Here is an 18,520-nt window from a genome sequence, read left to right as displayed (position 1 = left end):
CTATTCTACAAACACTGTGTGTGTTTTGGAGAAATCAATATAAAAAAATCCTATAACATGGTAACAATGTGAAACTTGGTACTACACCAAGAAATGGAGGCAAAGAACAAGGTAGGGGAACTCAAAGAAAGTCTACAGACTTGCAGATCCAACATGAAACCTGTCTGGAGGACACAAAATAAATCACTAAAGTATGTTTTATTTCTAAGCTTCCTGGGCCTTATAGGAAAAAATATTTTCTCTGGAACAGATTAGAATAAAGAAGAAAAATGAAATTTAATCAACATCAGTAAAAAGCACCAACTGTGGCTTCAAATTTTCTCTTAGACTGAAGATTTCTTATTAATATTGATAAGAACGGTACATGTGGGTTAAAAATAGTACACGGACCTTTGAGCCTTCTGTTTTTCCTGTATGAACTACGAATGATGGAGTTACTTTTATAACATAGCTCCTCCAAAAATACAAGTCAACTTTTTGTCTGAATATTCTTATGGAACCAATAGTAACAATTTCTGATAATTTAATTTTGCTTCACAGAACTTCTGTCACAAAACTAAAAAATAAATATTAAAAGTCATTAGCAACAAAAAATAACCTACCATAGAGAAGGTTTCAGGGCACAGACTATTAGAGGGAGAAATGGACTAAACGTAAACTAAATGGACTAAACGTAAATGTAACTTTGGGACTAAACGTAAATGTAAACGTAACTTTGACAGCCATACTACACAAATGGACATCTTTAAACTCTGGCCATTTTTGTAATTTTGAAAAAAAAAAAAATCAGGATATCACTACCATTTTAGAAAGCTATGCAGATCTGTAGTAGATACCTATGTTATTTTATCATCAGAAAACAATGAACTTGATAATGCTGCTAGATTAAAAAAATTAAACATACTTTACCAAAGAGGTCTCTACTTTGCAAATATATTTTTTTATTCAATACATCCTATAAATTAATCTCCTGGAACAGATTCTGCATCAGCAACCACTTTTTGCCACTCTAATACTAGAGATACAATAATACCTACATTTTGTAAGTTGTAAAGTTGTTGCCCTCTGGTATAAAACCTAGCAGTTCATAGTTAAAGCAAATTTGGCAGATCTACTGTAGTTGGGTTTTAGTCACACTGATTCAACTCAGAAGGACCTGGAGAGCCAATATAAAAGCTGCATTTAAATAATTTTTCCTTTCTGTCTTATTACACTATTTAAAAATAAGCTAGAATACAAAATGTCATACTAAGCAATGTTTGATGCCCAACTTACTACCGCTCCATATCCCTCCCAAAAAGCATGGCAATTCTGAATTAAGGTTGCCACTGTTATTGCTGCTTACCCAGTACAGTCTGTAAGCCACTGTTTAGAAACCTAGGCACAATAGATAGCATGGTAACCTTAACTCAGCATTTTTTCCTGGCTTTTGCTAATTTAAGTCAAAATAATTGCATTTTAACATAATTTTTATAGTTCTCGTAACAACCTGAAAATCATAGCAAATAAAATTTATTTCTTTCTATATTATACTTAAAGTGGCTGGTCTTTTTAATAGAGCTTTCTGATTTTTTTAAATGATAGAACATAACAGTGGGGCAAGAGTTAAAGATAAAATACACCTAGCTACCATATTTATTCTGAAGATTTTGGTGCGCCAAAATTGACAGCCAGCTTTCTTGGCTTTCGCTTGCTGGAAGTGTTTGGTGTTGATTTGTTATGAGGAACTCTTGGAGTAGCCACATTGTCTTGAAATGAAACAGTGGATTGAGCAGCTTGAGGAGTTTTTAAAGGAGCTGAAGAACTATCTTGCTGAATGTGGTCAGAAGACACTGGCTGTTCATTCTTTAGTGGTGCAGCTTGAGGGGAACTCTGAAACTCCTTGACCTCAAAGTTTTTCTTGCTAGCAGCCCTTTTTTTAGTTACCTTTAAATTAAATAAATATTATTTAACAGAATGCATTCTCAAAAAACTGCAAATATTGCACTTTTAGAAAACATGCATACAATTTTTTACAATAATTTTCTAATACCAAATAGTGCTTCACAGTGGGGGTGTTGTTGCATTCATCATGTAGGCACATTTTTTACAAAAATAGAATATTAAGACAAACCTGCCAATCTTACCTGCAGAGGTATAAACTGGTTGTGAGAACCAACTGGTATAGTTCCTGCAAGAGACAAATTTCCTGGATAGGAGCCAGGATAATAATGTTTAGGCACTGGAGTTCCCCAGGACACTGGACCAAACATGTGAGATGTTGGAGGCATTATATTAGCTGTGAAAATAAGGAACTTTTAGCTCTCTTTCTCAAAAAGAGGATACCAACTCCCTAAGACCCCAAAAGTACCCCAACTACTTTTGCCTGCATGTTGTTTCTCTTTCCAATAAAGCCTCGTATTCTTCATATTTAATTAAAAATAGATAAGTATTTATTTATTACCAAAAAAATCCCAAACAAACAGTTCTGCTTTTACAGAACTACACCTAGATGACAGCACAGTTAAGAGCACTAAGTCACGGCATCTGCATTTCGGAGCGCATATAACTTAGGCTCTTCGTATCCTTAGCTGAATGAACTGTATTAGTAGAAGGTTGCAAATTTAGGCTATCCTTTTGAAACAAGTCAACAAGATAGAAACCCTGGGGAAAAGAGATATAGCAGCTGCTGTATGGGTTACTAGGATGCTGCAATGGTGCTGACTCATTAATTACTAGCTGTGAATGTGAGCTTTAGTAGAATACAAAATAGACGGGAACCAGAAATGCCACCAGAATTTTTAGCAATTTTTGGGGGGTTACTTACCGTGCTAGTATTTGGCAGTGTACAACAGGATTGTGATGCAGTACTTCAGCGAGAGTTTGTTATAAACAAATAAAAACACTAATGCATGGATATTAACTATACGGGGGGGGGGTGGGGGGGTGGGCGGAGCGGAAATCCACGTAGACAATCAAGGAAGAGATTTCTTATGAATGCTGGACTGGGACTATCAGCTTTCAGCTTTGAACTAATTACTATTGTTTTGAAGGGGGAAAAAAAAACCCAAAAAACCAACTAAGACTGAATGGACCAATACATTCTTGAGGAAAAGAAATAATTGGGAGATATGTGATTCTTTGTATTGAATTAATTTGCATATTGATGAGAAGAGGCTCATGAACTGTTTTCAAAGCAGTTCAGACATACAACTACATACATTAAGATCAAAAATGAGGCTTTCTGGAAGGCATTAATTTTCATATAAAGAACTACTACAATTACAGGGTATCATGACAGTATTTGAAACGTGTACTAATCAAATACTTACCAGAGGGTTGTGCAAATACTGGAGGAATAGATCCAGGTGGTACAGGAACTCCCAGTGGTTGATAATTTGGAAACACTGGTGGAGGTGGAGGCAAAGGGAAGTTTACTCCTATAGAACTCTGTGAAGAAGGAAACAGAGGATTACAAACAGATGCAATGCAATAGAAACAAAGATTTTAAAAGATTCTTTGCATCCTCACCAAACGCTGTAAAGCAAAAAGTGCAGCTTTCTCCTTTGCTTCAGCTTCAGAATGACACTGCGGTCCATGAACCAACAAACCGTTTGATAATTTTATGTGACAAACTGTCATGGTCTAGAAAAATGAGATAAGATTTTTGAGGGAATTTGTATTGCTGACAAGCAAACTGTGAGATAGAAACTTGTGGATTTGTTTGTTTTGAAAAAAGGCAACAAAAGGGGCTAAGGTTTCTTTTCAGATGGATTTCAGCGCTCAGTCCAAATGTTTAATATAGGGCAGTTGAAACAAAGTTGGGAACTTTAACTTTTGCAGAAAAAATTTTTACCTGTGGTGTTTTTAGGAAAGAGAAATCTGGTTGTGACATTCCAACAAGAGAACAAATACGAGAAAGTTCAGAAACAGTAGACAGTGCAGGCTGTGGACAAGCAAAAGGGTGACCTCCAGTTTCCAGTGCTGGTGTGTTCTGAGGGCCTCCAGTGCTATGAGGCTTGTTCATATAAGCAGCTGACAAATGAAAAGGAAAAAAAAAAAAAAAAAAAAGCTTTATCACAAACATTTCCTGCACTAAAGGATAGCAACTTTGTTATTAACAGGGGAAAAAAAAAGCGTATTTGATTTTTTCTGGTATTTTCATATCTGATTAACAAAAAACAAGACTATATATAGAGATTTTTAGATCTGAATGAAGAAGTAGAACTGAAAAAGATGGACATTTTATTACTGTATTTTGAAAATCAGTACTACGCTGTTAGCTATGTTCTAAAATGTCACTACAAGGTGAAGCTCTGAACTATGAGCTGATGTCTAAACATACCCATTTTTTTTGTTTGTCTATATTGCAAGGCAGCTCCATGGCAATCCTGTCTGCTAGGGGGAGTAGGAACATCATTAACTTGGGATTTCACTTCATTCCTTGTTTCCAGGTCAGAGCCATCTATCTTCAAAATCTCTTTGAGCATCTGTGTTCCTTTCTTTAAAAATAAAATAAACCATTCAGGGACATGATGGCATTCACATAACACTACCTTCTTACTTAGCTCTGAATATCATAATCAATAACACAATCTGAATTTTTGTTTTCCTATCAGTTACATTTTATCAAAGCACAGGTAACACCTTAGCATAAACAAGTGTGTTTATTAATTTTCTTTGAGAATAGCTAATTGAAAGCTCATCAATATGCTTAAAAAGGCAGTATGAGGTTTCATGGAGTTTCTTTAAATAGACATATTGATGCTAAGATAGCAGATGCTAAATTGCAATGTAATGATTCCTGCAGTATACAGACCATAGCAAATGACTGTGGTGACAGATGTTCTTCATTTGTAGCTCTTGCTTCCTTGGAATAAGTCTGCACTTCATTTTCTTTGGAAATTTTCAAAGAAGCTAGAAGGCTTTCAAGTTCATTGTCCTTCTTAAAACAAATTAAAAAAAAAAAGGTACATCAACTTAGTATATTATGAGCAGATGCAAGAGGAAGAGTGTATTAGTTTGAGATTAATTTTATGCTCATTCAGGATTTTTTTCTCTTAACTTGGGCAGATCACAGTCATGTCTGCTCAGAGTGTGAACACATATCCAGAGACTAAATCAAGTTTTGCATACTAAAAAGATGCAAGTATTGACCAATAGAGAATTGATTTAAAGAATGATCAAGGTTATACAGGTTTGTCTTGTATCTGTTATAAACATGAATTTGCACACAAGTGACCAGGAATAATTGGAACAAAATGGACTGGAAACTGAAGTTATTCAAAGAGCACAAGAAAACCAACTATCTAGATCCTACCTTTCCACCTGTACAGGGATCATCAACTGCAGCCTTCTGAATTACAGGCATGTTGGGACTTTCATTCCTCTTCAAAAGTTTGACATTGTACTTATTCACACCTGCAAAATTCTGAAATAAACTGCAGCATTTATTATTTAATACTAATACTCCATTACTCATTATAACACAATCATATTAGAAATGCATCTGCAAATAGCTTTCATAAGCTAATATTCTTAGAGGATTTCAGCTTACTGAAAACCTAGCATTTGTGTTTTCCCATTACAGCATAGCTTTTAGAATCTGAGAGGAATAGGAAAATAATTTGTTATCATCACTATACATCTTGTACACTTTCTCTCATTTTCTGCCTATAAAATCTCTAGAGAAAAAAAAATCTCCAAAATAAAATCTACCTAGTAAAAGAATCAACTAAGATTCCAGAAATCTGTAAAATGATGAATCAGATCAGAGTAAGATAAAAGAAAAGAACACATTTACTCAGTAGAGAAGAAATTACCTGTTTGTTTGATATTTTATTATGTGTCTGACTTTCACCTCTTGTAACTTTGGAATCTTCTTTAACTACAAAAGAATGCATTCTTTTGAAATGCTCTTAAAAACCGTAATAATAAGCAAAAATAAAAAAAATTAATAACTCCATACAAGTACACAGAGTTGCATTAATTTGAATGGTTGCATCAAATGTTTAATTCATACTTTGTAGGTCATTTGGTGTATGCTCTTCTTGTAGGATAAAATAAAATGAAGTATATGCAATAATATATCTAATTTTATATCCTACAAATATGATCACAAGCAAATTTTCAAAGCCAAGTTGTGAGGTTTTTTTGTTTTGTTTTTTCATATCAGATGGCTGGAAAGTCAACATAATGCAGAACAGCTTGATTAAAAGGTTCAGGATTAAGTGTGGAATAACCTAATATGCACACCAGGGACATTATTTACAATAACAAGTGCAACATAGTGATTATATAACTATAATAAACTATTTTCTGTCAATAACTACAATAACTACATTTCAATGAAGATCAGATAAAGCAAGCAGTTCTCCTAAACAAAGTTTCTAATTATAGTACTTACATTTTTTATATGGCTCCTGTTTTCTTTGCTGACCTTTAAAGCTGCTGTCATTGAATCCTGGCTTATAGAACTGATGGCCAGTTCCCAGCTTGATTTCCTGAGGTAGAACTGCACCCTAGGATTTCAAACACCAAACCTTAACCAGAAAATTATGTATCTGTCATTTACATAGTAGTCCCATATGATTACCTCTTTCCAGAGCTATGCATACCCTGTGTAACAATACTTTCATCCAGAGGATTTATTTGTAACATTAACTAGAAATTTTTCTGATGTAATGAACTGATGTATAAAATTAAGTACCTTCATATTTTGAACCCAGGGATCTGTTTAAAGTTTATATACTAACCTTCTCATGCATGGTTTGCTGAACGTGGTGAGACTTCCCAGAACTCTGCAATGATTGCCATATGCTGCAGAATTCATCATCTTGCTTACTCTGTGCCTGACAAAATAACAAATAACACCCCCAAACTCAGCAGCTATAAACTCAACTTTTGAACAGCTCATCATATACAAAGACATTCTGAAAATCCTAAGGTCCAGGTTTAACAGCGCTCAGACAACAGAAATTTTCATACTGACACTAGTAGAACTTGCAGGTATTTAATTTACAGAATGGGCTACTGCGGTGGGTTCTATTTATCTAACAACTTTTCCTAAAAATCACTATTAAACTGAAATGAGCATAGTTTGTTTTGAGATTGTTTTTGTTTTGTTACTAACAGAAGTTATTAACATAGGAAAGATCTCTGAGTATAATTAAACTCAGATGATAATTCAAAATGGTTTCAAAAGCATGCTCTCATACTGGTAGTATCCTTAATTTTATTATTAATGCCTTATTTTGTAAGGCCTTACTGATCAGGCTCAATTGCTTCATAACATTACAGGTATGTTACCACAGAACTGAAGCCCAGCTACGTAAAAAACACCACTTGAAAATCTAGAATCTAAACAAGGGTAACACAGGATATTGTACTCATTCAAGAACTGGGAGAAGTTCTGCTCCAGTCTGTATCCGGACTAAAACATCTGATGTACTAAACCAAAGCTATCTGTTAATCATGAGAAAAGGACACGCACTCTAAATAGGAGATGAAAATAACTATTGAGACATTTGGGTCCAATACTAAATGAATCAGAACACTCACTTTATTTTTCTGATTGCCACTCAGAAATGATCCTTTCTGGGGTGAGTTAGAGTTGCCCTGATTTTCAGCCCTGAGATTATAATGCTGTCTTCCATTCAGTTGCTAAATCATTAAGAGAAAAAAAATCAGAAGTGTTTCATTGCCTTACATTTTTTTTTTGAAAGTAGTTTTTCTTGTATAGACTTAGAAAACATGAGACAATTCTTCTCAAACACACCTACAGCAACATGAAGTTACTCATTAAACTAATTTTCTTTAAAGAAGTCACTTATTAAAAAATAAATTTTAACTAAACCAATGAGAAGCCCAATTCACCTGTAATTTTTTCTCCGTTACTGTATTTTGAAGCAGAGTAAATCATAACCAAGAAGCAAAACTGACAAGGAAATCACATCATCTCTTTCTGTGCATGGACAAGCTTGGCCTACAGAAGCATTAACGGTTGGACTTAATGATCTTAAAGGTCTTTTCCAACCTAAACGATTCTATGATTCTATCATTACTTGCAACAGAGCTTTAAGGAAATAATTGCATCTCTGCCTAAACAAATTATTTGTTGACACCAAATGCAGTGTCACTTCTCCAAACTAAATATTTGTCTCTTGGAAATGCAACTGGAGCTACTCAGAGCAAAATAACCATCAATAAGGAACTTTTGGTCCCATTCATTATTGGATTAACTCATTTCTCCACGGTAAGGATTATCGTACTTCTAATATACTGACATAAAAATTAAATTTTGTTTGTACCAAAGAAGATAACAACCATGGTCATAATTCAGCTTCTATGGAAAAACATTTTTGTACAAATTAAAGAGAAGTCTTACTTGAGTAGGAACAAAAAGAGAGCGAGGAGAATGATTGAGGCCTCCCAGATGCACTTTTTGCGAGCATACAGATGACAGATCAGATGCATATGAATTGTAGTTATTCACAGCTGGCTGAGGTTTAACTATGGCCGTCAGTTTTTGACTTCCCATTTCTGACCGACTACCATGAGACAGGTTAATTAAGGCACTTGATGGCAGACGATAACCTCTGGCAGGTGAGCACCTTAAGAAAAACAAATTACATAGCTGTTTCACGTAGTTTAATTGTTGACATTTCAATATATCTAATTTAACAATGCTGTTGCCTCTATGCCAAAAGATAATGATTCAAGTTTGAACCACAGAGGCTGAAAACTGTATCCAATATTGAAATCTAGTACCGTTATACACAATGTTAATCCCATTGTGCTCCCCTTTGGCCTCTGGCTGTCAAAACCAGAAAACAGCAGCAATTACTACTACTCTGGAGTTTATATCGTACCTTCCAGTACTGAGCTCAAAGAAATTTTAAAGATAAGTGAATTGTTACAGCATAGTTCTGTAGAAAATATTTCTGTAAAAAATTATGAACCAGGGAACAATATTATTTTCTTTTTCTGAGATGAAAACTGAAGCGAGTAACAGAATTACAAACTGAAATTAAGCAGCATTTAGCCAGTTTTATACCTTCCTTTATGATTCTGAATACTGAAGATTATCTGTGTTACAGGACATGCTCTTGCAAGGGATAGGATTGCATTATGCTTGTTGAACACAGGGAATAGGTAAGTTTCTCATCTAATTTCTGTCATGAAAAACTCAATTTATCTAAGAACAACAGTAAAATGAAGCCTGCTGGGTAAATCAGTGCACTTAGAAGTTTACCCGCTTACTTAAAAACAGAAAAGTTATCACATTTTTTAAATTAAAAGCATTAACCATGCCTCCACCTCCTAAAGAACAGATTAGGTTTTTAATGGTGGTTAGAATTTAGTGCCCAAGTATCAATCATTGATAGTTCAGAGTCCCTTCTTCAGAAGAACAGATGATTACTGAATATTTTTAATCTATACGTTAAAGACATACTGATAACAACCTGTTTTCTACATATTTATTTCAGAAAGACATTTGGATCTAGTGCTTTATTCTGCTGGTTCATATTTGCTTTCTACAAATCAGAAGCTTCTAAATATGCAAAAAAACCTAAAGAGCATTTCCAAAATCAATATGCTTCATAAAAATTATCCCTACTCAAAGAGAAAGAAGAAACACAAAAGAAGTAAAAATTGACCAACACTGTTGAGAAATAAAGTTTTAAAAAGAGGCATTAAAAATACTCAACCAAACCAAAGGCAACAATTTCATGCCATCAATACCAATAGCATGAAATGACTATCAATCCCCCTGCACAAACCTTATAGTTAGGCCTCCAAGGAATTCTTCATCAAACAAAACTTCGAAGAGCACATCTGTTTCTCTACTGGCTATAGAAAATGAAGTAAAATGTCATCCTATATATGTAACAGTAGCTGTTTTCATCCAAAGTATGTAAATATCTCTATTAGTTATGCAATAAATAATGAAAAGACCAAAACCTAACTAATTAGCATCAAAAAATTCCTTATGCCTTAAACATGTAATTTCATCAACAGCAATTCGGAAATTCTTCTCAAAGTCACATATGGCTGCCCTTTTAGATATACTTTTAACAGAAATGTACCATGCATAACTTATCAACCTGCATTAATAGAACTGCAATTTATAGCAGTATGTCACAGTTGTCAGAAACTGCCAGAAGAGAGATGCAAGCCATCTTTACATTTAGGCAGTCGGAAACCGACAGCTTCAACATTACCTTCTTGCATAATGATAGACTAATACTCCTTTAAAATTATACTAGTATATAATCATTATGGAGAAAAGAATACCTCTTTAAAAAAGCCTAGTCTATTCAAGATTCTGCTGGATGCAAACTGAATGAGAAAGCAACTGCTTTAAATGCCAGGTAAGAAAACAATTTCTGTTACTAGATCTCAGACTGCTATACCCAATGTGATTTGGTAAAATCCTTTTGTTTACCCAAAATAGATTTATGGATAATCTTCTTGTCAAAGAAGGTATAAATCCATGCCATTTAACAGAAATGGAATATCACAGAGTAAAACCAAATTCCAAATAAAACAATTTGAGACAAATCATATTTGATAAAATTTTATGTTCAATATAAGTATTAAGGCTAATACTCTTGTTTTTATCTTTACTTCTCTTAACTTTGCCCGTATCTTCCCATAACGTCATTTTGTTCCTTTTTTGCAGCCTGTGTTCTCTCTCATTGATCTTTCTGCCTTCTTCATTTTAAGAAGGAACAAAAAGTAAGTAATTTCTTACTCAAAGTACAGCTGTGTAATACATGAAATTAAAATAGAATACCTGTATGTTTAATTCAAAACAGTAAATATGTCGCTAGCGGCTTCAATTTGCATATGCTTCACAGGTGAGAAATTTCTGTGCATTCACAACCATTATACAAACACTTTTCTGAAGCCTGCTTTCACATCACTAGCTGAGCTGTTATATAACTGTAATGCTACAATTATGAAGAAAATATTACCTCCTTTAATTCCTATAATGGTACCTCGAAGACCAACTGGAACGGAAAAGTTCTCTCTCACATTGACAACGCGGTCAAACAGCCTATACTCTGCATCTCGATCTGGAACAACCCCATTCTGTTGTTCTAACGGCTGACAATAACCAAAAGACTGTGTTAATGTTTGCAAAAAAAATAGGGATTACAATCAAAATGCATTTATAACAATATCTGAAACACACTATAAAACAAGCTTTCTGAAAAAAAAAAAATTCTTTAAGAACATAGAATCTTCCCTCCCCAGACACAAAGCAAATTTTAGTTTTTTTTTTTCTTGCAACTCTCACTCATTGCTTCTGCCTGAGGAACAGCAGTCTGTACATGATCCAGGACAGATGAAGGGGATCAATTTAGACAAAGTAAAACCATCAAGCGTAACCTGCCTGTATCAGTAACATGGGTATCTGAAATACCAGGCAAGATGAGCAGTTGGTCTATGTCAAGAAGTGAACAAAAAGCAAAAGAGGGAAGAAGAGACAAATGGAAAGTACATTTTATTATGCCTTCATTATACAGCCAATAAGAACTGTAGAAGCATGAAGGACAGAAGGTAGAAGAGAACTGTGAGTCAGTATAATACATGACGGAGTTTGTAGTTAGTAGAAATTCTCTTCTTTTAGAGACAGACTACTGTTCTTAAATTGATTTTCTAGAAGGCATCATAAAACTTCTTCTTCCGTCAATAACGTCCTAAAATTCCACTCTCTGAAAGCTGGTAAACTTAGGTAAAATAAATATGATCTGGACAACTTAACTTCTAAAAAAACCTTTTCACATCACTTACTCTGTACAGCAAATGGGGTTTCACAGTTACTCGCACCTTCTTGTTGCTCTTTCTCTGCTAAATGAAAGGAACAGAAAGTCATTACAAACTAGTGTAGGAATCAACACTGGATTTCAGGTACAACAAAACACCTGAAAAGATAATGTAGAATTCTTCTGTTTCCTTTAGGTAAAGGTATACAGCTTTCATGAAGTCTGTAGGATGACTAAGTCCAGTTTTTAAAACATGACTGATTTCTTACCAAAGCCTTTGCATTGTTCGGCTAATTCCAGAATTCACACCAATTTTATTATCATGTCCTTGCAAGAAATCAGCCCGTTATTTCACGTGGCTTTGTCTTTAGCTTTTGCTTTAGTAATTTCCTTGGCCCCTTTTTTGATCTGGCCTTTAGGAAACAACCTTCTAATTTTCCTCAGACCAAAGAGAAACCGCAAGGGAAGAACAGCCGGGATTGCACTTAGAAACAGCAGTTCAGTAGTTCAGAATATATGCTGACACCTATTCCTTTCTGAAATTACCCGAAGGCAGAGTTCAGAGTATGGCCTAATGCTGCCGAATTGCCTCAAAAAGAGTGAATTGATTGAAAAGATTAATAATGAGCTCTTCTGAATTTCTGGGACAATTCACATGACAAATTCAGACCTTTCATTACATTCTGTATTCTTTTTCTTTGGCATGACAAGTAATCTTCAATCGTCTTATTCTAATTCAAGAGCTTAGAAAATAACGAGCAGCTGCTTTTTGGTTCACCCCTGCTCACAATGATGTCAAGCTGCATACCTTGCATTTCTCTATTTCTTCTTCAATTTTCTCAACAATGGCTGCATCCAAAATTTGCAAGTCACAAGATGAGCGAGACAATGCAGACACAGGATGTGCCTTTAACCAGGCAACAATTTCTTGAACTTTCTCAGCTCTAAATGAAAAAGGACATGAATTAAAACTTTTAACTGCATAAACTAAGCATTTTACCACGTTCCCTGATGTAATCAGTCAAGTATTATGATATAGGCACAATGCTTGTATACATTCATAAAGTAACAGAATTTAAGAGTTCTGTGTGAGTTTACAATAGGGGTTAAAAAAAAAAATAATCTGAATCATGCAATACTGTTTCAAAACTATAACCTGAAGTTTTGTCTCAGCAAAAAAAAAACCAAACCAAAACCTAACTAAAAAACCCACCAAGAAATTACTTAAAAGTATTCAGTAAATTACATTTGCATCCAACCAACTAATCATGTCCAGCTGTGATTAAAGGTTCTGTGAGCAGCTGTTTCTCACAACACAGTAAGAAAGAACTTTAGGGCATGCCTCTCTGGTAATATGGAGCACAAATGTGAGATTCTTATAATAGAAGAGTCCCACAATGGTATATTTGCCTGGTAAGAGTCCTGCAGAGTGCAGCATCATGCAGACTTACCGTGAATAGGGCTTGCTAGCTAATAATAAAAGCTTTTTTAATGTTATTATACTGTATGTGGAACCAAGGTTGCTCCTTGTCTCCCATGAAGCTGACTGAATGTATACTAAAAATGTGCGAAGTACTTTATATTCTGTACATGTTATTTTTCAAATTGAAAGTGATCTTAAACAACTAAAATAATTATTGCTTATTTTCCAAAAATGATATTTTGGTGACTTTGTGACTATTCATAAGTATGCTTACTGAAGGTTACTTTAAAAGCAAGAATTATGAAGTTGCCATTGAAATTAGATTTCTCATTTATTGGACTTGAGATAGGAGTCTGACAGAAACTTGGACTCCACAACTGGAATGTACAACATTCTGATAATTTTTTCAGAGTCATCACTGAACAATCATGCTGCTCAAGGAACAGCAAGGTTTCAGTTACATAGCAGCCACTATATGATCACCACCAATTTCACAATGTTGTCAGCCTTTATTCTACTTATTCTAGGGGGGAAAAAAAAAAAAAAAGGAGAAAGATTGCTTACCCATTCTCATCCTCTCCAGGCCAAATGTCATCTTCATAGAAGATATCTTCCTGGCTATTCTTGGCTATGTAATTAAATAGTTCAGGAACCCTAAAAAATGAATAAATGAAAGACAAATTTAGTTTCACATCATAATATACCACAAAAAACCCTCATCAAAACTAAGTTTGACAGGCTCCAAAATTTCTGGAGCCCAGACAGATTTTTTTCTTTTTTTACTTAATTTAGTGTCATGCTGTTCATTTGCTAAGGGTAAGCTGCTGACAAAATTACTCTATCCCAAAACATGCTTCTCCTTGGAAGGAAAGACTATTGGAAGGAGAATATTGGAATAAAAGAAATTCCATCAAGCAATCTCCAAAAGCAAACTCATCAGTTCTTAAAAGATCTGTGTCCACAGGACAAAATCGGAAGACTGATACGAAGGTGGATAATTTGGATGAAGTTCATATCCAATATTTACCTTTCTAAATACTCAGCAAGTAGTTGTTCTACTGCAGAAGAATACATCCATTCATTTCCAACTTTCTTAGTATAGCCAGGTACTTCTTCATTTTTCTTATTGAACTTCAGGTTTAGCCCCACATTTGCTTTGTGATCTCCATGAGGACTGGAAATAAGAAAAAGTTTATTAACTTGCAATAATATATATGTGTGTGTGTACATACATTAAAAACCGCTTGAACATACATCCTCAGCCTTAAACCACAGAAAAATTAAATCCATTATATTGTTTACTTGTTAGCATCACAACAGCTGGAAGTGTTACAGAACATAAGCCCTGCTATGGTAGCTGTCCACATGCATGAACATATCTTATTGCAAAGGAGGGTAGGGCATATTTTACTCTCCTTCCTTAATTGAGATCTAATCAACCACAATCTACCTGGCATTTACCAAGATGTAGAAGGATGTCCCTGAACAATCAGTGGGGAACAAACGTATGCATTAAATCACAAGAAGATGCTCATGCACCAACCACTTCTTTAGTGAGCTGTCCTATGAAACCACAATTCTGACAGTGAGAACTATAGGGATTGCCTTTCTTATATATTTTAAGCAGTTTTAGTCTTAACTAGTTCTTAAAAAAAAATTACAGGTATAATTATTATCCCTTTATACTAGCAGTAATGATAAGTACAATGAAATTAGACCCCAATTCCACTTTTTATTCTTGGTGTGACCAAGTCAGTTCAAACTCCTGCTTCAATTATGCAAACAGCTAACCAGGAAAGTCAATTTATGTCCTTCTACAATACTAAAGCCAACAGAACAACTCTCCAGTAAACAAAAATTAAGAAGAAGTTTGTGATAGGAGAGAAAAACCCTGCGTATGAATTTAGTTTACAGCAAATATACTTTAAAGAAAGCTTCACATCACAAAACAGTTATACACCTGATAAGAACAGCACTTAAACATAGCAGAAATTCTGTAGAGTTGTATTAGAATTTAGAAGCTTCTCTACAGTCAAAATTCACAATGAGAACTTACTTTTTCTTTGATCCTCTTCCAATAAAGATACTCCCTGTAAATCTGGAGACGAGATATCCACTTACTCCAAGACGGCTGGCTAAAATATATGCAGGATTGTATTTCACAGAGTATTTCTTTAAAACAAACAAACAAAAAATATTGGTGATTCCCAAAGGATAAGGGTTTTTATACAAAAGGCAAATGAATAATACGGAAGCATCCCTTAAAGACATTTACCATTACAAAATGTATCTGACACATTGTTTAAGCTTTTACTAGAAAACCAGAAGCACTTACATGCTGGTTCTGTATCAAAGGATCAAGCTGGGGTTCACAGGGAATATTGAAAACTACACGAATTCTACCTTCTGTGATCACATCACGTGAATCTTGAACCTTGGAGAGAAACACAACACATTAAAAATGTTATTTAAAAACAGCAGTCTTTGAATACTAGACCTTGTGGTCTACTTCATCAACAATTTTGCTGTAGTAGGCACAGAGATGCTTTGCAATTCATCATCTTGCCATGACCTGTACACTGCTTCCTCATAGAGGCAATCAAACAGCACTAAATCAAAGGAATCCATGACTGAAAATGGTCCAAAATGAAAACTCTGTGTATTGCAAATTATCCCAAATAATTAATAAAAATAATCCTGCATTCAAGCTGTGCTACCTTTTTCCTGTTATGCCAGCAACAGAGATAGGGGAAGCAGAAGAATCCCCTCCTCCTCTGACTAAACCATCAGGGAATCTTTGATTTAAAATTTTAGCTAGCAAATGACCACTACTGCCACACAACATCTTAGATTATTAGGCTTGCAAATAAAGAAATCTAGGGGGAAAAACCCCCTAAATTATTGGAACTAACTTCTCCTATGCAGCCATAGTAAGGAGATCCCAGCATAAAGGCTGTACTTCCAGGAGGAAACAAGTCATCCAAAGTTTTGATGTTTGAAAAACGAGAGTCAAAGGCTTTGATATCCTACATGAAAAAAACAAAATTGATAATGTTAAATATAATTCTGTTCCAGTAGAATAATTAAAACGTTCATATAAATAAATGCTTATTCTAAAACATTATCTGAATCTGAAATAATTCACTGAAGGCAAAGAAGTTAATGCTATATTAGAAATGCTGTTATACAAGCAACTATGCTACCTCGTAAAGCACCACTACTGTACTTCATTCAAAATATCATCAGTAAAAAGATGACACAAGCCATTTTTTCAGTAAGATCTCTGAATTGCACAATAGGGTCCCAAATTTTGTGACAAAATACTTGCCCAAGCAAGTTACATTTTTTTATACAATAAATTATATTAATTTAAGATGCTTATTTTTGTTCCTTCTTTTGTTTTAAAGGAGCATACACTCTTCCCTGCCGCTCCCTACTCCAATGGAGCAGCAGCTATGTGCAAGAAGATACTGAACTTGTATATTTACCTTGACAACAGTTTGGTAAACAAAAGGAAGAACTTGTTTTGACCACTGCTTCTCCAGATAAACTTCTCCATTTTGGTTTAGTTGATATCTATTACCAGTGAGCAACTGAGCATACACAACTATTGATGTTTCATGAATAATTATTCCTTTTCTTCTCTGGTAGCTGAATACAAAACAGAACATTTAGATTGATTACAATAAACAGAACTGAACCAAGAGGGTGGAATTAGTTTCTTGAAATAAAAAAAAAAAAAAAAACCAAACCTCTTGACAAAAGGATTCTAATATTTTGCTTCCTGTTTTATAAAAAAATACCCAGAATAAATGGCTTAACCAATTGCTTACCCATTGTTGCACAGCCATCACTACATAGCTAAGTGTGTTAATTCAAACACATTTTACCTTTATAGTGGGAAGGGTTAAGGGTAATTAAGGCAGTTTACTCAAAAGACAGATAATAAAATGGCAAGCCACGGTAACTCAGTTGTGTTCCACTGGGCACCCACACTCTAAAAGAGCAAGAGCTGTATTCAAATTTAACAATGCTAATCTATTGAAGTTGTAACTTGATACTGTACGACTCCATTCTATATACTTCCTACAACTGAAGATTACTAAGACCAGAACAGAAAATTGAGTGGGAGAGTAAATACTGAAACTCATTCATTTGAGAATTCTTTTGTAACTGCATCTAACTTTGAATATCTAGGGACTAACTCCATATATTCTGAAATTTCAACATAAGCTTTTATGTTGTTTTTTAAAATTCAAGCAGACTCATTAACCTTTATCATCAAGTATGCAGCAGCTCTTCTCTGCTACTTAGCTCTGTAACACAGCAACAAAACATATCTAAGCTATAAAATGCAAAGTTACACTTTAATCTTCAAAGTTACTTACTGCTCTGAAATGCCTTGAACTTCTTTTAACCACATGCTTTGTTCCTTATCTCCAACAAATGCCACTTTAGCTGGGGGCACTGCATTTCCCATGTAAAGCTTCTGTGTGCCATGTGGTTCTTCCAAATAAAACCTTGAGAATATTATGACAGGTATGATTTTAACCAAGTAAGATTAATCTAGACATAACCAATTGTGAGCAAAACTTAAAATAGTTAGAAATTACTTGTTAAGGACATGGAAAACCTGCAGCATCGTTTTCTCTACCCCTTCCACAAGGAGGTCACACAGCATATTTTTTATAAAAAATACCACTGCATGTGCTGAAAGGAAGATTGTATAGAAATGTTCTCTTTTACGTTATTCTGTGTGGATTTCCGATCATGCATTTCTCCCTCAAAGTTAAGAATGAGCTCTCCCAAACTTCTGCATCTATAGCAAAATACTGAAGGACTAGACTTTCTACAGAGATTACCAAACCTCAGAACAGTGTTAAACAAAGGTTCTTCCACCAATCCGCCTTTGATACACCTAGACCAATTTGCTGTTAGCAAGTATTACAATAAAACCAAAACTTTTGTACAGCCTAAGGAACTTATTTTGAATAAAACAATGAAGACAACAAACAATTATCTATGAAATGTCTCTTACTTAGTTTCTCCATCTGACACAGCAACAACTCGGGCTTCTTCAAGGTGTGGCCAGTTAATAAAAACACGCTTTCCGAGTACCGAACTGGCAACATTTTCTACCATCTGGAAAAAAAACCCCAGAAGTTACTAATTGTTTAATTATATTAAAAGACTTTTGTTAAAATATTTTCAAACTGTTTTTGCAATAAAAACTACTCTAGTTAAAGAACAGGTTTTCTTGCAGAATAAAAAGCTCATTTTAGCTGATTAAATTATATTTTGATACATATCACATAATCTCTATTAGAAATGGAGAATCATATTT

General features: G+C 34.5%; 1 protein-coding gene across 1 annotated transcript; it reads right to left on the bottom strand.

The window, feature by feature from the left end:
• Nucleotides 1-1,198: 1,198 nt before the first annotated feature.
• On the bottom strand, nucleotides 1,199-18,318 carry LOC104081588 (5'-3' exoribonuclease 1-like; the record flags this gene model as incomplete). The annotated part of the gene is made up of 25 exons (XM_009584396.1): nucleotides 1,199-1,926; nucleotides 2,127-2,278; nucleotides 3,312-3,429; nucleotides 3,511-3,624; nucleotides 3,836-4,014; nucleotides 4,325-4,481; nucleotides 4,799-4,924; nucleotides 5,300-5,410; nucleotides 5,802-5,866; nucleotides 6,386-6,500; nucleotides 6,735-6,830; nucleotides 7,540-7,641; nucleotides 8,366-8,591; nucleotides 9,762-9,831; nucleotides 10,959-11,091; nucleotides 11,782-11,838; nucleotides 12,562-12,697; nucleotides 13,741-13,830; nucleotides 14,204-14,350; nucleotides 15,233-15,348; nucleotides 15,512-15,610; nucleotides 16,089-16,202; nucleotides 16,665-16,827; nucleotides 17,565-17,696; nucleotides 18,215-18,318. Coding segments are annotated over 25 exons (3,213 nt in total), but the record flags the coding sequence as incomplete, so codon positions are not given.
• Nucleotides 18,319-18,520: the final 202 nt, after the last annotated feature.

The sequence above is a fragment of the Fulmarus glacialis genome, unplaced genomic scaffold, assembly GCF_000690835.1.
Source record: "Fulmarus glacialis isolate BGI_N327 unplaced genomic scaffold, ASM69083v1 scaffold43678, whole genome shotgun sequence".
NCBI classification, from domain to species: Eukaryota; Metazoa; Chordata; class Aves; order Procellariiformes; family Procellariidae; genus Fulmarus; species Fulmarus glacialis.
The sequence above is the reverse complement of the archived record's forward strand: the minus strand, read 5'-3'. Positions and strand labels throughout refer to the sequence as shown.